Source organism: Silurus aristotelis (assembly GCF_946808225.1).
Source record: "Silurus aristotelis genome assembly, chromosome: 7".
Classification (NCBI taxonomy): Eukaryota; Metazoa; Chordata; class Actinopteri; order Siluriformes; family Siluridae; genus Silurus; species Silurus aristotelis.
The window spans coordinates 6162710-6186510 of NC_139580.1; the positions used below are offsets into that span (position 1 = coordinate 6162710).

General features: G+C 40.0%; 1 protein-coding gene across 4 annotated transcripts; it reads right to left on the reverse strand.

The window, feature by feature from the left end:
* Positions 1-659: 659 nt before the first annotated feature.
* Positions 660-21722, reverse strand: tmem65 (transmembrane protein 65). 4 transcript variants are annotated; one of them, XM_083547211.1, is made up of 10 exons: positions 21659-21722; positions 21456-21577; positions 19419-19650; positions 13139-13198; positions 7654-7698; positions 5986-6053; positions 5728-5782; positions 3660-3702; positions 3425-3530; positions 660-1478 (listed from the first exon to the last, which is right to left on the reverse strand). In XM_083547211.1, exons 3-10 carry the CDS (start codon positions 19639-19641, stop codon positions 1356-1358), a joined length of 723 nt encoding a protein of 240 aa, XP_083403337.1. In that variant the 5' UTR covers positions 19642-19650; positions 21456-21577; positions 21659-21722; the 3' UTR covers positions 660-1355. The 4 variants fall into 4 exon arrangements, with proteins under 4 accessions (XP_083403337.1, XP_083403339.1, XP_083403336.1 ...); XM_083547213.1 differs by lacking the exon at positions 13139-13198; XM_083547210.1 differs by lacking the exon at positions 21659-21722 and having other exon boundaries at positions 21456-21652.
* Between the last annotated feature and the right edge of the window lie 2079 nt (positions 21723-23801).

Below are 23801 nucleotides of genomic sequence, written 5' to 3' on the forward strand. Positions count from 1 at the left end.
TGTAATTTCCACCATTTAGTTGTTCATAAGTTGTTGTTAGCAAGTAAATGTAGCAACAAGACTGAGTTGTTCAGGACACTTCCTGTATAGGCGGAAACACAAAACTCAAAATCACGAGTCTCGCTGATCCTCCTGTACCGTGGGATTCAGCAGATCCGTTAGACTCGTAGCACAGAGCAAATCAGCTGGATCTGAGAGACTTGTGAGTGAAATAAATGAGTCCAAGGATTTTGTGAATTCTAAGGATTCAGTGAGTGCCCTCTAGTGGATGCAGGCAGAATCCCAAGTTACTCAAGGGACTCGCAAGCCTCGGATCCATTCACTGAGTGATTCAGAAAGATTTAAATCCGTACACGGATTTGGACCGGGTAATGTCAGACAATATTTTTACGGACCGGGTCTTTAAGGTGTGGCAGATAAACACAACAAAATAAAATGATACGACCAGCATAAAAACTGAGATTTTCTAAATATATTAATAAATGTGAATCCACTGTGTTGTTTTTTGTTCATTTTGCTCACTTGGGGGTTTAAATTAAATTTAGCGGTAATGTATTATGTGTTAGGGCCCGGAGCAGCCCCTTTAAAAAGGTAGAGGATGGAGGTAAGACATATGATAGAGCCATCATGACATGCACCAAGAGTGAGTCATAGACAGATGTGAAGGAGAGAATCCAGCAGTTTTCCAAAATAAAACCATTCAGAATCAGATAATAAATTAAACGGAAATAATGTAAGTAATGTGTTCTTTCGGTGCGGCCCGGTATCAATTGCCCGGGGGTTGGAGACCACTGGTCTAAAAGACCAGTGTGCAGTATATGAAGTTTGTTCCTTTAGTTGTGCACTATCGCTACGAGACTAATGTTATGTGATCATGAGTAATGGATGACCATTTTTTTCTATTGCTATAAATATCTTTGTATAACTACATGTTTGATGTCTCACACACACGACGATGCGGTTTGGGTCAAAATGTGACCTGTGCTATTCCTATTAAAGTATAAATCTATCCTCAGCATGTATCCGAACAGTGTAGTGTTATTAATCAGCCATCTTACAACAACAAAACTCACTTTTAAAGATCTTTCTGCAACTTCAGATTTCCGTTCCCTTCCTGTTATTAAGGCCTGTCTCGTTAAAGAATAATTTCGTTGATGCAAAAAACCAAAAAAAAAAACAATAAAATTCTTACATGTTAGTAATGTTCACCTTGTAGCTCCAGTATAAATCCAGTATTAAAGTAACTAAATCAATTGAGTTTTTGCTGAACGCAGAGCGTAAAGGTCACTTCTTTTTTGAGAAAACCTCTGATAGTGTTGTGTTTGTGGTGTGTGTATTAAAAAGAAAAAATAAAATTATTTCGAGTCTCTGAGCGGAGTTACTGTCGAGCTCTGCGTCTTCTCTTCATCATCATCGCCAAGGAAAAGGAGAGGAAACATCCCGAGCAAGCAGCCTATGGTGACGCCGATCCCCTTCCCCTGCACACAAGCACAAGTTATAACTATACACATGCATACACACACACACACACACACATACATACATACATACATACATACACATATATATATATATAGTTTTGTTTTTTTTTTGTCTGAAGATTGGCCTCTGCCTCATGTACCGGAAGAGGCAAGCGCTCCACACCCAACCACCAGCAGGAGGACAAGAAGGCATGGCGTCCTAAAGAGACTAATTACAGTGGCAGCTCCTCCCTGTCTTCAAGGCCGCCGGGAGGACAGTGAGGGGAGAACCTTTTGGTTCCAGACTAATGGTGGTTTTGGCCCCTATTCCCTTTTACTACAGGCAAAGACAGCAGATGCGGAAGCGGAATTTCCGGCAGACCTTCGCAACGCCACGTAAAGGTGGGAGTCTCCTCGGCCTTGCGATGGCGACCTGGGCAGAGTCAATCCGCCTGTCGGGTCCTGAGGCATCAGAGCATGGCGGGAACGCCCAGCTTCAGTCCTTCTCCCGCTTCAGCCACTCTTCACCCCCTTTCCTGGGCACCAGAACACTTTTCCCCTTTTTACTTTCAGTTTGAACCACCAATAAAGACACTGTATTCTATGATGTGAGATTCCCGTGTCTGTGTTCAGTCCGAATGCAGCGGCGGGTCGCTACAATATAAATATATGCACATACACACACACAAACAAAATCACAGATGGTGATTAAAAAGGGTTAAGTCGTGATTTGTAACACGCTAACAAATGGCAGCAGAAGGCTGCACGCAGAGCCACAGGGAGCACCAACCTTCATAAGTCAGTGTGCTAAAAGACATTGTCCTGTGTACATCTGGAGCTGTGCAACCGGAGCTCTCCTCACATGCAAGTATTTTCGTCTGACACATGATCTCACTTCCACCCCCCACACTACTTGCCAGATTTGGCTCCTGCGGACGTTGCCCTCTTCCTGAAGATGAAGGGTCGCCGTATTTTGACACCATTGTGGAGATCCGGCTGCAGGACACATTCCAGAAGTGGCAGGAACGCTGTATTGCTGTGCAAGGGGACTATTTTGAAGGTATCTCACAAAAGTGAGTACACCCCTCACATTTTTGCAACCATTTTATTGTATCTTCTCAAGGGACAATACTATAGAAATGAAACCTGGATAAATTTTAGAGTAGTCAATGTGCAGCTTGTACAGTACCTTCGGGCCGTACGTCCTATTCATCATGTTCATGTTTTTGTCTGTTTGACAGGACCATACAAATTTGTGTATCTTGTATTAGAGCAGTTATAATTTGGTGCTTTGAATACAATTCTCTCATACTGACCACTGGATGTTCAACATGGCACCTCATGGTAAAGAACTCTTTGAGAATTTGGGAATTAGAATCGTTGCTGTTCACAAAGATGCCCGAGGATATAAGAAAATCAGTTACACCCTGAAACTAAGTTACAGTGCCGTGGTCAGGGTCATACAGAGGTTTTCCAAGACGAGTTCTACTCGGAACAGACATCGCAAGGGTCCATCAAAGAAGTTGAGTCATCATGCTGTGCGTCAGGTGCAGAAGCTGCTTCAAAAAACAGACGCATGAGTGCTGCAGCATTGCTTTAGAGGTTGCAAAAATGGAAGGTCCGCTTGTCAGTGCTCAGACCGTACGTCACACACCGCAACAAGTCGGTTTGCAGGCTATCATCCCAGAAGGAGCCTCTTCTGAAGCTGCTCACAAGAAAGACCGCAAGAGGTTTGCTGAAGACGACCTGTCCAAGGGCATGAATTACTGGAACCGTGTCCTGTGGTCTGATGAGACTAAGATAAACTTGTTTGGCTCAGATGGTGTCCTGCACATGTGACAGTGAGAAGACAGGTTGTCCAAGGTCATGAATTACTGGAACCGTGTCCTGTGGTCTGATGAGACTAAGATAAACTTGTTTGGCTCAGATGGTGTCCTGCACATGTGGCAGTGAGAAGTACTTACTAAGTGTGAGCTGAGTCTGGTCTGCCACATGTCAGCCTGTTTGGGTGTAAGATCAGGAATCTGCATCCCCAAACGTGCAGCTAGAGCCTCCACATATCCTGCTAACCTACACACACACACACACACACACACAAACACACAAACATTGCATATTACTCACATTACCGGGTATATTCATTGTGTGTGTATGGGTTTTTTGTTTTGTGCGAATGTGTGTGTGTGTTCAAATACTTACCCAAGTCCAGCCAGGTCAGAAACCAAGTTTCCCAACGCCGCAGCTGCAACCAGAACACACTGTTAGTCACCACGCACACACACAATCACACACATTCATTCAGCAGACAAGAAACACAGACACAGATGAAGAATGGTGTTCGTATATTTCAACATCACAGCCTCTAGTATCATTCTAGACTTCTGCTGTCTATGTTTGGGTCACACCATGAATATGTGCACCGTTAGAAAAGACTCTGAGACTGGTTATAATTTTAGACGCCAGTGTTTATACTACACACAGTAAAAATGCGGGTGGAAGCAGTTTGGGCTGGAAGACTTGTGTTGTGCTTACATGGCATGTTTACCACCTCAGCGATCTTTCCACTTCACCCCCATGTTCTTAAATGGTTATTAACCCATGTCTGATTATACCGGTGTACACAGCTTTGCGTTTCTGTTGTTCAGCCAAGTCTTTTCTGTTTCTTTGCCCGGTCCATGTATAATCGCAAGAAGAGAAAATAACCCCTTTAGGATTTTTTACTCATATAAAAGTCATATATGACTATGGTGTTGAAGGTCTTGCTCAAAGGCCCAGGAGTGGCAGCTTGTTGTGGCTGGGATTTGAACTCATGACCTTCGATCCAAAGCCCAATGCCTTAACCACTAAGCTACAAGCTCTCTAGGACCGGGCGGTACTATAAATGGGGTGTATTTTATAGCAATACCGAACCTTGGTGTTCGGCACTCGTCGCATGCTCAGCGCTCGACACCAAATCTCGCTAGGAAACTTCAGTCTCGTGGTAAAACAGATGAATGAGGAGTCTCATGTCAGCTTGTAAACAGTGAGACAGAGTGCCCTACAAAGTGTTCTCTTTTGTGCTTCCTGTGCATTTTAAGCCTAAATCATGGGTGGTTAAAAATGCTATCAAGAAGCCAGGAAAGGATAGCAATAAGGCTAAAAAGCAATTAGGGAAAGCCACAATGGAAGTTTACAAATGAGGTCATAGCCAATGAGGGCAGTATAAATGTGACTCAAATCGCTACAAAATTCCTCCCTCAAGCAGCAAGTGTTGCTAAAGTGAAGTGAAGTGTGTGGTGAGTTTGCCAAGTAAAATTTTTAATTTTGGGAAACTTTCTGTAATTTCTTTATTTCTTATAAAGTACAGTACTGCATTAAAAAATACTTGTTCGGTACTCGTCAGTTTCAGCACTCGGCACAAGTTCCCGTAAAGAACTACCAACGAGTACCAATCACATTCTTATGAGTAAGAAATATTTAGTGATTACGTTATTTGTTTTCTCATTTTTAAAACAAAAAAGTCATGAACACGTATATAGTTATAGACGCCCGAACGAGAGACTGTGGGCCAAAGTTGGCCATGTATATATGAGAAGAAGGAAAAACAACATTTACCATTTTTTCCTTTTTTTGTTTTGTTTTGTTTTGAATTTAAACTGCAAAATTAATTAAAATTCAATGCAAGGAAATATGTCTTATCCAAAGGACCAGCTTTGTGTCTTTCATTAGAGATCACGGATATTACAACCATATGGCTGTATTGGTTTTAGCCTGAATATCTGTATTAGACCCTGAACTTAATTGTACTATAAATAGGATTGTTTCTATGTTTTAATTGTACTATAATTGTTCGTGAATTTTAATACTTTATTAGTTAAGCAGATTACAGTGTAACATTCTAGATTTATTAATTTATAAATATTTTTTAATTATAAATCGAGGGACCCATGACAACTTTTATTTTAATCAAATACAGCTTGTTGTATCATGACATTTACTTTCGGACCACGGCACTCATTCAAGTTAGATTTTTGGCCCCTTTATACTAAAAAGTTTTGGCCAACTTTGGTATGTAATGTGCAGGGTACTAGTAAGGACCCTGGCTCACTATACATTGGTACACAAGTTACCCATTGGCATTTATCAACACCAGGCAGTCTGAAATGTAATGAAATGTAATGCACTGTAAAAAGATCAAATGTATTATAAATCATATCTATCTTTTTAGCCTCATTACTATAGCTTGAATTGTTGTCTAAGCACAGTACATGTGTGTAACAAACAGTACCTGCCATTGTCGATATTCCAAAAGTCACTCCGATGGACAGCTCAATCTGGGTTCCCTGTAAACCCACACAAATGATAAAATTTATTTTTTACAAATTTCTAACATACATCCCGACTAGTTAAAGGGGCCAATCCCTGATCCAGAATCAGTTCCTTTTTAAACCCTGATAACTCTGTAATCACGTCAACACCCAAATCAGCTTCTGGAACTTGTGAATTACCAGAAGCACTGAACCATTTAGAGACTCATACCACTTACTGCGGCGATCATGATGGCGTTGTCCAGGAAGCCAAAGCCGACGAATGGGAGCGTGTTGTGAAGGAGCACTAAAAAGGGGAAAAACAAAAAACAAAACAAGCATGTCAGTGTACTTGAACAACAGATTGATATGTAGATTGTTTTCTCCTCGCTAAACTGTTTTTCATGCACGTTTTCCCACCACCGCTGCTGCTACGAGAATATTACGTATTTAAAACACAGAGGCCTGAGAGTCAGAATACAGATTAACATGGCAGAGGTAGACCAGGTGACCAGGTGAAGTTCTCCTCCAGATAAACACCAAGGAATTTTGTTGCCTTTTGACTTGACATTTGGGAAGATATTTAAAATAAATATCTTCCCAAATGTCAAGTCAAAAGGCAACAAAATTCCTTGGTGTTTATCTGGAGGAGAACTTCACCTGGTCACTCAATACCAGCTTCATCAGCAGGAAAGCTGAGCAGCATCCTGAGAAGGCTGAGGAAAGTCAATCTCCCGCCCCCTATCCTGAACATGTTGTACAGAGGGGACCACTGAGTTGAGAAGCTGCATCACTGCCTGGTTTGGGGTTCACTGATTTACTGGTCACAAACAATTATGTGATTTGTGTATCTCTCCACGTCTTGTGCTGCCTGGTGCACTGGTGACTTTTTCTGCACTGTTTGCACTTGATGCACTTTAAGTGGCGAGGACAACTTACTTTAGTCCTTGACTCTGTGTTGTGTAGTGTAGCTCTATGTTTTGTGATGTAGCCCTTATGTTTTGTGATGTAGCCTTTATGTTTTGTGATGTAGCCTTTATGTTTTGTGATGTAGCCTTAATGTTGTGTGACGTAGCTCTACGTTGTGTGACGTAGCTCTATGTTGTGTTTTGAGCTTTATGTTGTGATGTAGCTCTATTTTGTGTGACGTAGCTGTATGTTGTGTGACGTAGCTCTATGTTGTGTGACGTAGCTCTATGTTGTGTGACGTAGCTCTATGTTGTACTTTGAACTTTATGTTGTGATGTAGCTATATTTTGTGTGACGTGGCTCTATATTGTGTGACGTAGCTCTATGTTGTGGGACATAGCTCTATGTTGTGGGACGTAGCTCTATGTTGTGGGACGTAGCTCTATGTTGTGGGACGTAGCTCTATGTTGTGGGACGTAGCTCTATGTTGTGGGACGTAGCTCTATGTTGTATTTTAAGCTTTATGTTGTGATGTAGCTCTATTTTGTGTAACGTGGCTCTATTTTGTGTGATGTAGCTCTATTTTGTGTGACATAGCTCTATGTTGTGTGACGCAGCTCTATGTTGTGTGACGTAGCTCTATGTTGTGTGACGTAGCTCTATGTTGTGCGATGTAGCTCTATGTTGTGTGATGTAGCTCTATGTTGTATTTTGAGCTTTATGTTGTGATGTAGCTCTATGTTGTGTGACGTAGCTCTATGTTGTGTGATGTAGCTCTATGTTGTATTTTGAGCTTTATGTTTTGATGTAGCTCTATTTTGTGTGATGTAGCACCAGGGTTTTAGAGAAACGTCTTATTTCACAGTGTACTGTGTCAGATATATATGGGTAAAATGACAATAAAGCTTCTTGACTTGACTCAATTTAGCTGTTTAAAATACAATTTGTGTAAGTTTGTTTCATCATAAACATCATTGTAAGTGTGCAACAGATCTCACCATATCTTAGTTGATTGGTGCTGGGTGGTGAAGACTCCAGTTTCTCTAAAGAGAAAAGGAAAAAAAATTGAATAATACAATAATTTATTCAAAATCAAAGCAAAGCAATTCTTCGAACTTTCACACAACCGTATGATCATCATGCGCTCCGCATGACTTGTAAACATTCGGATGAATCACGGCATTGACGCGGCAAACAAACGCATGATTTAAGCCTTAATGAAGTCACTGTTCTGATTGTTCATCTGTGAAGGTTTAATATTCTATTATCATGTGATTTATTAATATCATGCAGGTGTGTCCAAAAAATAGAGCCAAGACATCTTTTATAAAATGGGCAGAACACACGTTCTCTCTCTATATTTCTATTTTACATGCACACTTAAGGCTGATTAATTAGAGTTAAAAGATTTTCCACAGCACAGTTCCAGCACAAATCTCCAAAGGAATTCTCGAACCAATTATTTGGGCTTTTTTTTTTTTTTCCATCTTCTCATTGCAATGCAGCAGTGTCATATGTTTTTATTTCTACAATCAAAATGTCTACGTTTCATATCAGTGATCATGTTACAAATTGTATTATAATTTTGTAAGGTAATATTTCCAAATCAGTTATTCAACCAGGAGCGATTGAACAAGTGTCATATCTAGATGTTGACATATGTCACTATGTCAGTAAAAAAAAAATAAAAATTGTCCTTCAACAAAGCTTTTGTTCATCATGTACTGGTATGTAACTCAACGGTCTCTTAGACATCACAGAGATCTATATATGCGTTCTCTCTGACAAAAAACTTCTCTGTGTGATTGGTTTCCAATTTACGATATAATATTAGCGTTGCAACGACGTAATCTTAATTTCTAAATGATCACAGAGTCAAAGCATTTTTTTTTCCTGCTGACATTTGCTTTTGAAGTCAGGTGTTCACGTGAGCGGGATATGCTAATCAATCAACAACAATGGCTAGCGGAAAAAGCAGAAAAACTCAAAAGCCTCCGGCATCATTTAAATCGCATGTAGGGAAGTGTTTCCCTGTGTAACTTATCTTGTAATAAATGGAAAGGAAATTCTATTTGTGTACTTCTTTTTTTTTTTTGCTGATATAAAAAATGATCTGATCCGTGACTCAGAAACTGTAATGTGATCCGAACCGTGAGTTTTGTGATCAGTTGCAACACAATATTATATTATATTATATTATATTATATTATATTATATTATATTATATTATATTATATTAAAGAAACTGAGCCTTTAGATAACATGAGGGAGTGAATAAAAGAGCTGGAGAGACAGATAGCTAATAATATCACACTCAACTTTTCTTTCAATCTTTGAAATAATCAAATAAAGAATAATTAATGTTAATAAATAAAAGATTAAATATACATATATAATATACATATAAGAGCTTGTCTACAAAGGAAGTAAATTATTTGATAAGTTGTTACCTTTGCTCCATTTCTATCATGGCTTCTATGCTATGAAGAAAAAAGTATAATAAATGAGCTCTTAATGAAATGATCTGTGAAGTACAGACTGATTCATGTTTGTCTGTGGTGGAAATTCAGTGATACATATCCAGAGCTGAAATTTCTGAGGTAATCATGATGCTATAAGTATTTTAATTGATGTCACTAATTGTAACTATAACACTATGAAGCGTGAGCTAGTAGTTTTTGTCATTGTACATCAGACAGCACAATGTGGGCAAAATGTGACAGCATCAGGCCCATACGTTAATTATATTATGATGCAAATATTAAACATATAATAAGGTCTATCTTTTAGCCATTGAACTTTGTTTTTATTGTACATAAATACAGTGGGTACGGAAAGTATTCAGACCCCCTTAAATTTTTCACTCTTTGTTATATTGCAGCCATTTGCTAAAATCATTTAAGTTCATTTCTTTTCCTCATGAATGTACACACAGCACCCCATACTGACAGAAAAACACAGAATTGTTGACCTTTTTGCAGATTTATTAAAAAAGAAAAACTGAAATATCACATGGTCCTAAGTATTCAGACCCTTTACTGTGACACTCAAATATTTAACTCAGGTGCTCTCCATTTCTTCTGATCATCCTTGAGATGGTTCTACACCTTCATTTGAGTCCAGAAATTTTTGATTATACTGATTGGACTTGATTGGGAAAGCCACACACCTGTTTATATAAGACCTTACAGATCACAATGCATGTCAGAGCAAATGAGAATCATTAAGGTCAAAGGAACTGCCTGAAGAGCTCAGAGACAGAATTGTGGCAAGGCACAGATCTGGCCAAGGTTCCAAAATTTTTTTTGCTGCACTTAAGGTTCCTAAGAGCACAGTGGCCTCCATAATCCTCAAATGGAAGATGTTTGGGATGACCAGAACCCTTCCTAGAGCTGGCCGTCCGGCCAAACTGAGCTATCGGGGGAGAAGAGCCTTGGTGAGAGAGGTAAAGAAGAACCCAAAGATCACTGTGGTTGAGCTCCAGAGATGCAGTCGGGAAATGGGAGAAAGTTGTAGAAAGTCAACCATCACTGCAGCCCTTCACCAGTGGGGCTTTATAGCAGAGTGGCCCGACGGAAGCCTCTCCTCAGTGCAGGACACATGAAAACCCGCATGGAGTTCTCCAAGATGGTGAGAAATAAGATTCTCTGGTCTGATGAGACCAAGATAGAACTTTTTGGCCTTAATTCTAAGCGGTATGTGTGGAGAAAACCAGGCACTGCTCATCACCTGTCCAGTACAGTCTCAACAATGAAGCATGGTGGTGGCAGCATCATGCTGTGGGGGTGTTTTTCAGCTGCAGGGACAGGACGACTGGTTGCAATCAAGGAAGAGATAAATGCGGCCAAGCACAGGGATATCCTGGACGAAAACCTTCTCCAGAGTGCTTTGGACCTCAGACTGGGCTGAAGGTTTACCTTCCAACAAGACAATGACCCTAAGCACACAGCTAAAATAACGATGGAGTGGCTTCACAACAACTCCGTGACTGTTCTTGAATGGCCCAGCCAGAGCAATGACTTAAACCCAATTGAGCATCTCTGGAGAGACCTAAAAATGGCTGTCCACCAACGTTTACCGTCCAACTTGACAGAACTGGAGAGGACCTGCAAGAAGGAATGGCAGAGGATCCCTGAATCCAGGTGTGAAAAACTTGTTGCAGCCTTCCCAAAAAGACTCATGGCTGTATTAGATCAAAAGGGGGCTTCTACTAAATACTGAGCAAAGGGTCTGAATACTTAGGACCATGTGATATTTTAGTTTTTCTTTTTTAATAAATCTGCAACAGTGTCAACAATTCTGTGTTTTTCTGCCAATATAGGGTGCTATGTGTACATTCATGAGGAAAATAAATGAACTTAAATGATTTTAGCAAATGGCTGCAAAATAAAAAAGAGTGAAAAATTTAAGGGGGTCTGAATACTTTCCGTACCCACTGTAAATATGCTTAATTCAAAAAAATCTGTAAAATTTTATTTCTAAATATTCTGAAATCATACATTAGGGGAACCATTAGAACATTCATTTTAATATAATGCAGTTTGATAAAAATTTAATTTCCATTAAAATTTTATTTAATTTCGGCCCACAGCCCACAATCAATCAATTACTTATATCACTGAACAGAACACCTCAACAATTATGGATCTGTAATGATTGGACATTCGATGCCACCCAGATGAAGAGCAGTTCCCTTTTGAGAATGGTTCCTAATAGTTCGAAGATTTTTCTTGCCAAAGTCAAAATTTTATAACCTATTTATCGCTATAAAGCTACTTTGGAACAATGTCCGTTGTTAAAAGCGCTATACAAATAAAAGCGAATTGATTCGAATCGTATAAATAATACAAATAAAAAAATGTACCCGTTAATATAAACGTTGAAGAGGGCTGATAGCACTTTCTTCAGAATCTGTTATTAAATTCAGAGTGTTTAAAGCTGTAAAGATGACTGCATTATTAAGTTGTCAGTAGGTGTTCATACTACTGGTTGCCAAAGTAGCTATTATCAATGTGCGGCACACATAGCGTTTAACTTTTCACGAAAAAAAAAAAAATCAGACTGATTACATGTGCTCATAGAAGCCTATATAAACCAGGAAACACCCAGGAACTAAAAACTGGCCCACTCTCTCCATCATCACACTTCTTCTCTGTACATATCTCACCTTTCGCACCACGACACTTTAAACTCTGGACTCGCACAGCACAGTGCACTTTATATTTTATACCACACCATACCGCACACGAACACTTTACACCACACCATTCCGCAAAAGGACACTTTATGGACACTTTACACCAAACCATTCCGCACACGGACACTTTACACCAAACCATTCCGCACACGGACACTTTATGGATATTTTACACCACACCATACCGCACACGGACACTTTATGGACATTTTACACCACACCACACCATACCGCACACGGACACTTTATGGACATTTTGCAACACACCATACCGCACACAGATACTTTAAGGACAATCTAAACCACCTTAAATTGTTTACTGTTCACAGTTTACTGCCATAAGCATTTTTTGTATATACATCTTTTTCTCTCACATATATATCTTTATATCTTATATATTATTATTTTATTTTATATAGTTTTTATACTTTTTTTATCAGTCTTCTTTTTCTTTGTATTATTTTTCTCCCCATTCTATTCCCTCATGCCGGACCGTCGTAATAAGCATTTCACTGCATGTCAAACCCTGTATGTATGTGTATGTGACAAATAAAATTTCGTTTGATTTGATAATCCTAGTGAACAGGCGCCGAGTCAATCGATATTTGCACAACGTTTAACTTTTAACGAGGCATCAGTTGAAAATATCATTGGAAACGTCGCTGCGAGTCGCTTTATGCATGCAATGAGCTTTAGTTTTCCTGGTTGGTCTCAGTAATAATAGAAGTAGAAACTGCCAGTTTACCAAATTAGGTAGGAAAAAGCTGACCAAATACCAAATTCCAGAATACTGAGCTGGCATCATGCATAGGAAGGTTTCTTAAAAATACGTTTCTCGTTTGCCAATTCATCCCCATCACTTTACCACCAGCATTTGTTTCCTGCTAACCCCTATACAGGTCTATACGGTCTACTGAGATGATGAGGCGTCCTGAAATGGAACAATAAAACACAATGAGAAGAAGTAAAGCTGGAATAATTTCGATTAATCATCTGTAATAGATGCTACATGCTTAAGCCAGACTTATTAGCCAGACGCATAACACGAGGCATAACACACACACACACACACACACACACACACACACACACACACACACACACACACACATCTCCAGACCCTAGAGTCCCATGCCGATTTAGAAACATTAAACCCTGACTCACTTCCCCTTGCAACCCTGAGCAATCCAGACACTTTCTTCTAATAAACAGAAACTAAATAAAATACCACACTTTAGGACTAACAGAACAGAGGGGAAATGAACCAAGGCTTCATTTTTCTTTACCCTTAGTTACTTCAGCTGGAGCCGTGTCTCTGCAGAACCCTCTCCTAAATGGGGTTCTCTCTGGTCAAGGAAGAAAAGGAAAAAAGGGAGAAATTAATGAGACGGAAAGTAATACGAGATGCAGGATGAAGTGTGGAGAGTCGAATCGTGGTGTTGGAAAAATGTTGACTTCCTTACTGCACTTAAGTACATTTTGTAAGCATGTGTAGTACATGAGTATTTTTCTGTTGGGAAAATTGTATACATTCTAATGTGTAGTATCCTATTTTGCTACGCGGCATCGGGGTTTAGTGGCTAATGCCCTGGGTTGCTGATCAAAAAGTCGCAGGTTCAAGCCTCAGCACTGTCAAGCTGCCACAGTTGGGCCCTTGAGCAAGGCACTTAACACTATTTGCTCCAGGGGGGCGTACTATGGCTGACCCTGCGCTCTGACCCCAGCTTCCTGACAAGCTGGGATATTAGAAAACCTGGGGGAGTGCTAGCTCAGTGGTTGAGGCTCTGGGTTACTGATCTGAAGGTCAAGGATTCAAGCCCCAGTATCACCATGTTGCCACACCTGAGCCCCCTCAGCAAGGCTCTTCGCCCTCTGGGATCAAGGGGTGCTGTATCATGGCTGATCTGGTGCTCGGACTCCAGCTTTCTAAAATTGCTGGGATATGCTGTAAAGTACATTTGACAAGTAAAAAGACCCCTTTTATCCTTTTACCTAGTAGGTTTCAGAAATAAAACTTGCTGTTCTTCTCTACTTTGAAGTGAAAATTCTCTCCATATAAAGGTCTGGTGTACAGGAGAATGGATCCCTGACCTGCATTGATTTTTCCCATAGAGTTCATATGCATCACTACTTTTCTTTCCATACATAAATCTGGTCAAAAGCAAAACCTTTAGTACTTTTAGAAAGCGATTTTTAGTTTTAGTCTTCTTCATCCACTGCTGGTCAAATCTTCAGAAGAAGACGCTTCAACAGATGAGAGGAGACATGAGGAGAATCTGACCTTCAGAATGAGGCAGTGAACATTCAATATTACACATTCACTTCTATTTAAATAAGAAGCTGAAACTGGTAAAAATATTAAGTATAATACACCGATCAGGCATAAAATTATGAGTGGTGAAGTAAATAACACTAAATATCTCATCATGGCACCTGTTAATGTATTGATTAGGCAGCAAGTCAACATTTTGTCCTCAAAGTTGATGTTAGAAGCAATAAAATGGGCGTAAGGATTTGATCGAGTTCGACCAATTGTGACGTCTAGACGTTTGAGGCAGAGCATCTCTAAAACTGCAGCTTTGTACCCCGCAAAATCGTATATCTGCTATAAATGGACATTCGGTGCAACCCAGATGAGGATGGGTTTCCTCTTGAGTCTGGTTCCTTTCAAGGTTTCTTCCTAATGCCATCTCGGGGAGTTTTCTCTTGCCACAGTTGCCACCGGCTCGCTCATCAGGGACAAACTTACTAATAAAGAACATATTCACTTTTAAGAGACAATGTTCATTGTTAAAAGTGCTATACAAATAAAAATGAGTTGAATTGAAGGCTGGTCCGTGTGATCCGGTCCAACAGAAGAGCTTCTGTAGCTCAAACTGCTGAAGAAGTTCATGCTGTTGATGCTCAAAGGGTCACGACTGTTTTAGCAGCAAAGGAGAAACCAACACAATAATAAGCAGGTGGTCAGAAAGTTAGATTGAGAAAAAAATTTGGGAATTCTGGAGAACACTTACAGTGAATACTCAACATTATTTTTGTTGTTTAAAATCTCTCTCTCTTTCTTTCTCTCTTTCTTTCTCTCTCTCTCTCTCTCTCTCTCTCTCTCTCTCTCTCTCTCTCTCTCTCTCTCGCTCGCTCTCTCTCTCTCTCGCTCGCTCTCTCTCTCTCTCTCTCTCCTGTCTGTCTGTCTGTCTGTCCCCCTCTCTCTCTCTGTCTGTCTCGGTCTGTTTGTCTCTCTCTCTGCATATGTGTGTCTCTCTGACTGTCTGCATCTGTCTCTTTCTCTCGCTCTATCTTCCTGTCTCTCTCTCTCTTTCTCTCATTGTCCCTTACTTTGTCTGTCAGTCTCTTTCTGTCAGTCTGTCACACTCTCTCTCTCTCTCTCTCTCTTTCTCTCTCACTGTCTGTCGGTCTTTTCTCTGTGTCTGTCTCGGTCTGTTTGTCTCTCTCTCTGCATATATGTGTGTCTCTCTGACTGTCTGCATCTGTCTCTTTCTCTCGCTCCATCCTCCTGTCTTTCTCTCTCTTTCTCTCATTGTCTCTTACTATGTCTGTCAGTCTCTTTCTGTCAGTCTGTCTCTCTCTGTCTCTCTCTCTCTCCTGTCTGTCTGTCCCCCTCTCTCTCTCGGTCTGCTTGTCTCTCTCTCTGCATATGTGTGTCTCTCTGACTGTCTGCATCTGTCTCTTTCTCTCGCTCTATCTTCCTGTCTCTCTCTCTCTCTTTCTCTCATTGTCTCTTACTTTGTCTGTCAATGTCTTTCTGTCAATCTGTCACACACTGATCAGATCACAGTGTTATGTGGGTCACTGAAGAGTAAAGTTCCCTCTCTCTCTCTCGCTGCCACACTTGAACTTTCCCCACGTTACTATCAAGAATGATAAGAAAGAAAGTGCAATGTGGGTGAGAGAGCGTAATGTCTTTCCACATCATCATTATTATCATTACTGTGGTTTCTTGCAAGTAAGAAAAGAAGTCATTCATTGATATTTATTTTGTATGGGAGGAGAGATGACTTTGAGAATAAAAGCATCCATGCATCGCATTCTCCGGTGAGCAGTCGCAGGTGATCGACAAATACTGCAGTAGTAATGTAAAGATGCAGGATTTAATGTATACATTTAAAGAAATGTTGAACATATACACCAGTGTTGGGTCCTAACTGGGCCCCGGTGTTGCCAGTCTGAAATCTGATTGGGTAAAGCAACAGCCTTCAAACAATAAGATTTTAAGCTAGCGACACCGGGGCCATCCAGCAGGCGTCCAATTTCCACAGAAAGTGCACTAGTCAGGTTGCTAGCCACATCTGTAACATCTGTACTAGCTGGAATAATATTCACTTGGATTTAAAAACTGTTTTTTTACTCAATTGCTGACAGCGAAGAGGAAACTCATTTGGTCACAAATACAAAATTACAAGGATATTTTAAGACGAACTTTTCAAGAAAAGCTGGACATTGTGAGGAAAGTTCGGCCAAAACTGTTCAGAACGGTTGTTAAGCTTTTTTATGAACCGTTTATACATTTTTTTTTCTCTGTGGAATTTGCACAAAAACACACAATTTGCCTTCATTTTAAATCCCCAGAAAAACCGTAATGGACGTAAAAAAAGGCACAATATACAGTGTGTGTGTGTGTGTGTGTGTGTGTGTGTGTGTATATGGTGTGTATACAGTGTGTGCTGTGTGTATGTGCTCTGTGTGTGTGGTGTGTGCATATGGTGTGTGTGTGTGTGTGTGTGTGTGTGTGGTGTATGTATGAGGTATATGTAAATTGTGTGTGTATATACAGTGGGTGTTTGGTGTGTGTATGTGCTTTGTGTGTGTGTGTATGTGTGTGTATACAGTGTGTGTGTGTTATGTGTGTATACAGTGGGTGTTTGGTGTGTGTATGTGCTCTGTGTGTTTGTATGTGTGTATGTGTGTGTGTGTGTGTGTGTGTGTGTGTGTGTACAGTGTGTGTTATGTGTGCATAAAGTGGGTGATTGTTGTGTGTATATGCTCTGTGTATATGCTCTGTGTGTGTGTGTGTGTACGTACAGTGTGTGTGTTATGTGTGTATACAGTGTGTGTGTGGATGTGCTTTGTGTGTGTGTATGTGTGTGTATACAGTGTGTGTGTTATGTGTGTATACAGTGGGTGTTTGGTGTGTGTATGTGCTCTGTGTGTTTGTATGTGTGTACATGTGTGTGTGTGTGTGTGTGTACAGTGTGTGCATAAAGTGGGTAATTGTTGTGTGTATATGCTCTGTGTATATGCTCTGTGTGTGTGTGTGTGTGTGTGTGTGTGTACGTACAGTGTGTGTGTTATGTGTGTATACAGTGTGTGTGTGGTGTGTGTATGTGCTTTGTGTGTGTGTATGTGCTCTGTGTGTGTGGTGTGTGCATATGGTGTGTGTGTGTGTGTGTGTGTGTGTGGTGTATGTATGAGGTATATGTAAATTGTGTGTATATACAGTGGGTGTTTGGTGTGTGTATGTGCTTTGTGTGTGTGTGTATGTGTGTGTATACAGTGTGTGTGTGTTATGTGTGTATACAGTGGGTGTTTGGTGTGTGTATGTGCTCTGTGTGTTTGTATGTGTGTGTGTGTGTGTGTGTGTGTGTGTGTGTGTGTGTGTGTGTGTGTGTGTGTGTGTGTGTGTGTACAGTGTGTGTTATGTGTGCATAAAGTGGGTGATTGTTGTGTGTATATGCTCTGTGTATATGCTCTGTGTGTGTGTGTGTGTGTACGTACAGTGTGTGTGTTATGTGTGTATACAGTGTGTGTGTGGATGTGCTTTGTGTGTGTGTATGTGTGTGTATACAGTGTGTGTGTTATGTGTGTATACAGTGGGTGTTTGGTGTGTGTATGTGCTCTGTGTGTTTGTATGTGTGTACATGTGTGTGTTTGTATGTGTGTACATGTGTGTGTGTGTGTGTGTGTACAGTGTGTGCATAAAGTGGGTAATTGGTGTGTGTATATGCTCTGTGTGTGTGTGTGTGTGTGTGTACGTACAGTGTGTGTGTTATGTGTGTATACAGTGTGTGTGTGGTGTGTGTATGTGCTTTGTGTGTGTGTGTATGTGCTTTGTGTGTGTGTTATGTGTGTATACAGTGGGTGTGTGGTGTGTGTATGTGCTCTGTGTGTTTGTATATGTGTGTGTGTGTGTGTGTGTGTGTGTGTGTGTGTGTGTATATACAGTGTGTGTTATGTATGCATAAAGTGGGTGATTGGTGTGTGTATATGCTCTGTGTGTGTGTGTGTGTAAGTACAGTGTGTGTGTTATGTGTGTATACAGTGGGTGTGTGGTGTGTGTATGTGCTTTGTGTGTGTGTGTATATACAGTGTGTGTGTTATGTGTGTATACAGTGGGTGTTTGGTGTGTGTATGTGCTCTGTGTGTTTGTATGTGTGTGTATGTGTGTGTGTGTGTATATATACAGTGTGTGTTATGTGTGCATAAAGTGGGTGATTGGTGTGTGTATATGCTCTGTGTATATGCTGTGTGTGTGTGTGTGTATACGTGCAGTGTGTGTGTTATGTGTGTATACAGTGGGTGTGTGGTGTGTGTATGTGCTCTGTGTGTTTGTATGTGTGTATCTATGTGTGTGTGTGTGTGTGTGTGTGTGTGTGTGTGTATACAGTGTGTGTTATGTGTGTATACAGTGGGTGTGTGGTGTGTGTATGTGCTCTGTGTGTTTGTATGTGTGTGTGTGTATGTATGTATGTGTGTGTGTGTGTGTATACAGTGTGTGTTATGTGTGCATAAAGTGGGTGATTGGTGTGTGTATATGCTCTGTGTATATGCTCTGTGTGTGTGTATGTGTGTGTGTGTGTACGTACGTACAGTGTGTGTGTTATGTGTGTATACAGTGGGTGTGTGGTGTGTGTGTATGTGCTTTGTGTGTGTGTTATGTGTATACAGTGGGTGTGTGGTGTGTGTATGTGCTTTGTGTGTGTGTGTGTGTATACAGTGTGTGTGTGTGTTATGTGTGTATACAGTGGGTGTTTGGTGTGTGTATGTGCTCTGTGTGTTTGTATGTGTGTGTGTGTATGTATGTATGTGTGTGTGTGTGTGTGTGTGTGTGTGTGTGTGTATACAGTGTGTGTTATGTGTGCATAAAGTGGGTGATTGGTGTGTGTATGTGCTCTGTGTATATGCTCTATGTGTGTGTGTGTGTGTGTGTGTATACGTAGTGTGTGTGTTATGCGTGTATACAGTGGGTGTGTGGTGTGTGTATGTGTTTAAGTGTGGTGTGTGTATACAGTGTGTGTGTGGTGTATGTATGTGTGTGTGTGTATGTTTTTAAGTGCGGTGTGTGCATATGGCGTGTGTGGTGTGTATATACAGTGTTTATACAGTGTGTGTGCTGTGTGTATGTGCTCTGTGTGTATATGGCGTGTGTGTGTTATGTAGGTATATAGTGTGTGGGTGTGTATGTGTGTGTGTGTATATACAGTGTGTGTCTGTGTACACAGTGTGTGTGTTGTGTGTAGGTGCTCTGTGTGTTTTGTGTGTGTATACAGTGTGTGTTATGTAGGTATATAGTGGGTGTGTGTGTATGTGTGTGTGTGTGTGTGTGGCGTTTACCCTGTGCAATGGCGATGGACTCGAAGTTCTGCAGCTCTCGCAGTAAGCAGCTGCGCTCAGCAGCATGCAGGCTGTAGATAAAATCCTTGGCTCCTTCGGAAGTGTTCAGAGGTTCCAGCTTGTCTTTGTGCTTGTGCGTGCCGAGCTGGCGCTTCTGTGCTCCTCGTACACACGGCCTCAGGGTTCTACACAAACAGAACCTCAGCATTGTGGAAGAGAACATGTTTAGAACCTGAAGGGAAAGAAGAAGAGAAAGATTAGATATAACACAAGAATAGCTAACCTGGATCTACAGTGAGAAGACTTCTTCCCTTCTCCACTCCTCCATTTCTCCACTTCTTTACGTCTCCACTCCTCCACTTCTTCACTCATACACTTCACCACCCCTTCACTTCTCCACTCCTCCACTTGTTCCTCTGGCTGGAGCCTCAACGCTACCACCAGGAAACCAACAGAAAGAGTTCGCCAGAGAACCAGACTGCACCCAAAAAGCTCTCTCTCTCTCTCTTTTTCTGTCTCTCTCTTTCACTCTGTCTCTCACTGTCTGTCTGTCTCTCTGTCTCTCCATCTCTATCTCAGCCTATGTCTCTCTCTCACTGTCTGTCTGTCAGTTGCTTTCTCTCTCTATTTCTCTGTCTCTCCCTGTTAGTCTCTAGCTCTGTCTGTCTCTCTCTGTCTCTCTCTGTCAGTCTCTCTCTTTCACTCTCTGTTGTTCTCTCTATGTCTGTCTGTCTGTCTGTCTGTATTTCTGTCTATAAGTTTGACGGGTTCTTGTTTACAAATAGATTAAATGAAAAGGAAAAAGGGACAATCATGACAAACCATATACGGATACATGGATTAAAGTAAATACAGTTTTATAAACAAAAGACGTTTAATTAAAAGCACTAAAATATAATAATTGACCAATTACAATGAAAAAAAATGGTGCAAACAGAGCGGGATTGTTAGAAATAATGAAATATTATACAAAAATAATATCATTAATAATAATAATAATAATGAAATATTGTTAAATAAATTATACTCATAACCGCTAAATAATAATAATAATAATAATAATAATAATAATAATAAGCAACAGTAACTAAGGAGGGAGGGTTTGCAAAGGGTCAGTTGTCGGTCAATTGATACTGCTATGTAAAAAGACACAGGAAATACAGTTGCAAATGGACTTGTGTCCTTTTCCATTTGAAATTTGGCAGTCAGTGTTAGGCAGTTTTCCTCTCTAGCTCGAAGGACCATATAAGAATTTTGACTATCTGGTGTGCGCTGATCAGGGGATTGTACTCGCTCCAGCGTGTCAGTAAAAACACGGTACAGGATTCAGAACACTCAACTTTACAGGGTATAGAACTGATCGTATACAAAGCGGTTCTTGCTGTCTTGGTAGGTTGCGTGACTGCATGCTGCTGTTCGGTGTTCTGGCCTTCCATACTCTTGATGGAGAAGGTGCAATGTGACGTCATAGGTAGCTTGTCATGCTTGGTAAACTGTATGTCTGCCTCTAGTGGTAAGCGTGGAAATACAACTAAATGGGAATCCTTTCATTTTCATTTGGATTATGTCACAATTTGTGTCTATATATGGAAAAAAAACAACAACTGCAAATACAATTCCTTTTGAATATTGTCTGGAAAAATCCTTCCATCCATTAATATGAATGCAGTCTGCATTCTTAGCAGGTGGCTCTCAAACAGGGGGATCAAGAAAAGAAGCAGAAAGTCTCAGATGAACATTTGTACTGGAGGAATCTCATTGTTGATGATGTCTACATTACATTTGAAATATAAAATCATGACACAGTGGCTTTCAAACTTCTTATTTTTCTGGATTGCTCCAGGACTGATATTATAATTGCAATAAAAACATTGTGGTAAAAACAAACACACAGTGCACTTATAGCATCTCGAACATCTTCTGAAAGCCCAAAGTGTCTTCTAAATTGTGTATGTAGCACACTTATGTCAAGAAGTGTTAACATTTAAATGTAGGTAGAACAATTTCAACATGGTAAAGTGGAAGTATCACTCTTACCCAATCAAATCAAGCTGCTCAGATCATCATCTGGCCTGGTTTTGTTGTTGTTGTTGTTGTTGATCTGAAACTCCTAGACTGCCCAGATCTCCATGCATGACGGTCAGAAGATCAAAGATCTTCTAGAAAACAGATATGTAGCAGTCAGTAGTCAAGCACATGCACAGTAACCTCCCTTTACACAAGTTTCCAAAGTTCCTCACCCAGAATGAGTCAAATGGAAACCATGCCTCGCGGGTTGCCAGATCTCCAACACTTTGAAATCCCTCATTTCCTCCTCCCTATCTACCCACACATACACCGAAGAGCTTTTTTCATTAAAATGTATTGCAATATTAATACAAATACATTCTTTATTTTCATAACTCATTACATTTTATTTTACGTCTTATTGTTCTAAAAATTCTGGACGAAATTTATTGTATTTCTATACCAGGGATCAGAGTTTGTTTGAGTGACAGAAGCTTCCACATGCACATTTTTCTTTTCTTTTTTAAAAAGGGAAAAAATCCTAGGTAAAATATAAATTATAAAATAAAAGGCACAGTTCTCTGGCACTAATATACCAATAATTACAATTTGTACATTATTTGTAACAAAAAATAATCATATTTATTCCCTTACACGGCATATTAGATTTATTATTTACACTTGGTTATAAATGCCCTTTCAGTCTTTTTACTTTTATATGACAAGAAATTACGGCTATTTTTTTTTCTAATTTATTCACTCGTTCAGTAAATGACCCTACAGTATCTTTAGTAACTTTCTAATAAAAGTCTGATCATAAACAAATCTGTAATAAACACTAATAAACCTGCATTAATTCAGTAAAATTAATTATCATATGTATGGAACTTTTAATGGACATCGTCCCCAAAGCAGCTTCATAGAGATAAAGAGGTTATAAAGTAAAAATGTATAAGTTTATTGCCTATAAGTTTGTTTTGAATTATTGAATTGTAATTAAAACATTTAGGGAACAATGAAAAAACTTAACCATCCATATTTCTCTCTCCATCACCCTTTTCTCCCCTTTTTTCTCTCTCTTTTTGTCAAGTTAAACATGCTCCTGAGGTTCCCCTCCTATGCTGCTATCGCATTCTTCTCTTCAGATACACCAGATTCATCACAACAGAACCTCTGGATGGAGTTCTTTTCAAGAGGAGACTATAGAGCTAAGGACGGTTCCACATGAACAGCCTAAAGATCCATGAAGTCACTGAGCAACTCAAGAACTTTGAGGATGGATCTGGACTGTGATTAATATGAACAGTTTGCTTCAATGGGCTTAGGACCTCAGTTTCCATTAAGTTTAAGCATCCATCACCTCAACAATGATGGAACTGTAAAGAACTGGAACTGGACATTTGATGTTGAGGATGAGGATGGGTTCCCGTTTGAGTCTGGTTCCTCTCACGGTTTCTGTCTTGCACCATTTTTGAGAGTTTTCCCTTCGCCATTGTCGCTTATTGACTCGTTTGGAGATTCAATTATACATTTAAAATGTATATTCATAAACTATTTTTCTCTGTAAAGCTGCTTTGGGACGACGTCGAATCGCTTAACAAATTAACCTGCACTGAAAAGAACGTAATACAGATTCACCAATATTTACTGACCAATAGATTTGTGTATCATCAGTCCTGAAATTGTGTATAAATCAGACTGAAATTCCTCAGTACATAATATACTGTAGGATTATTTAATGAATGAAGGAATACATGAATAAATAAATCATTTTTTTGTCATATTCAATTGAAAAGACAAATTTTAGTTGATTATGTAAAAGTTAAATGCCTGCAATTTATTTACTTGTTGATATAAGTATGCTTTTCAGCTGGAGTAAAAGTGGACCTGGCAACGCCGCTGCTTATTTTTACCTCCGCCGCGCCCACGTAAACCAGAAACCGGTTATCTGAGCTTCTGATTGGTTAGCGAAGTGTCCACTCAGGAGGATACGTCCAATCGAACGAGACGTGGGTGCAGACGTCAAGTTAAAAAAAAGTGTGAGTGCATTGTGGGAGCTGTAGTAATCTTCCCCTCAGCGGGTTATAAAAAACATTCGCTGGAAAACTACATTTCCCATGTATTAGTACGGCGAAAGAAAATTTCTCTCCAAATGAAATTAGTTAGCTGGAATGTTTTGTAATATTTAATATATAACGTAATATCAGTATATTTTCCTGCACATTTTAAAATTTTTTGAAGCTAAAACTGGCTCCTTAATCGCGAATTATCGTTAGAATCGGTTTTAAAGGCTGCAGAGACGAGGTTTCGTCTATAGAGGGCGACTGTTAGTCGTTAAGTCTACTGATATCACTGTTATATTACTGGTATAGATAT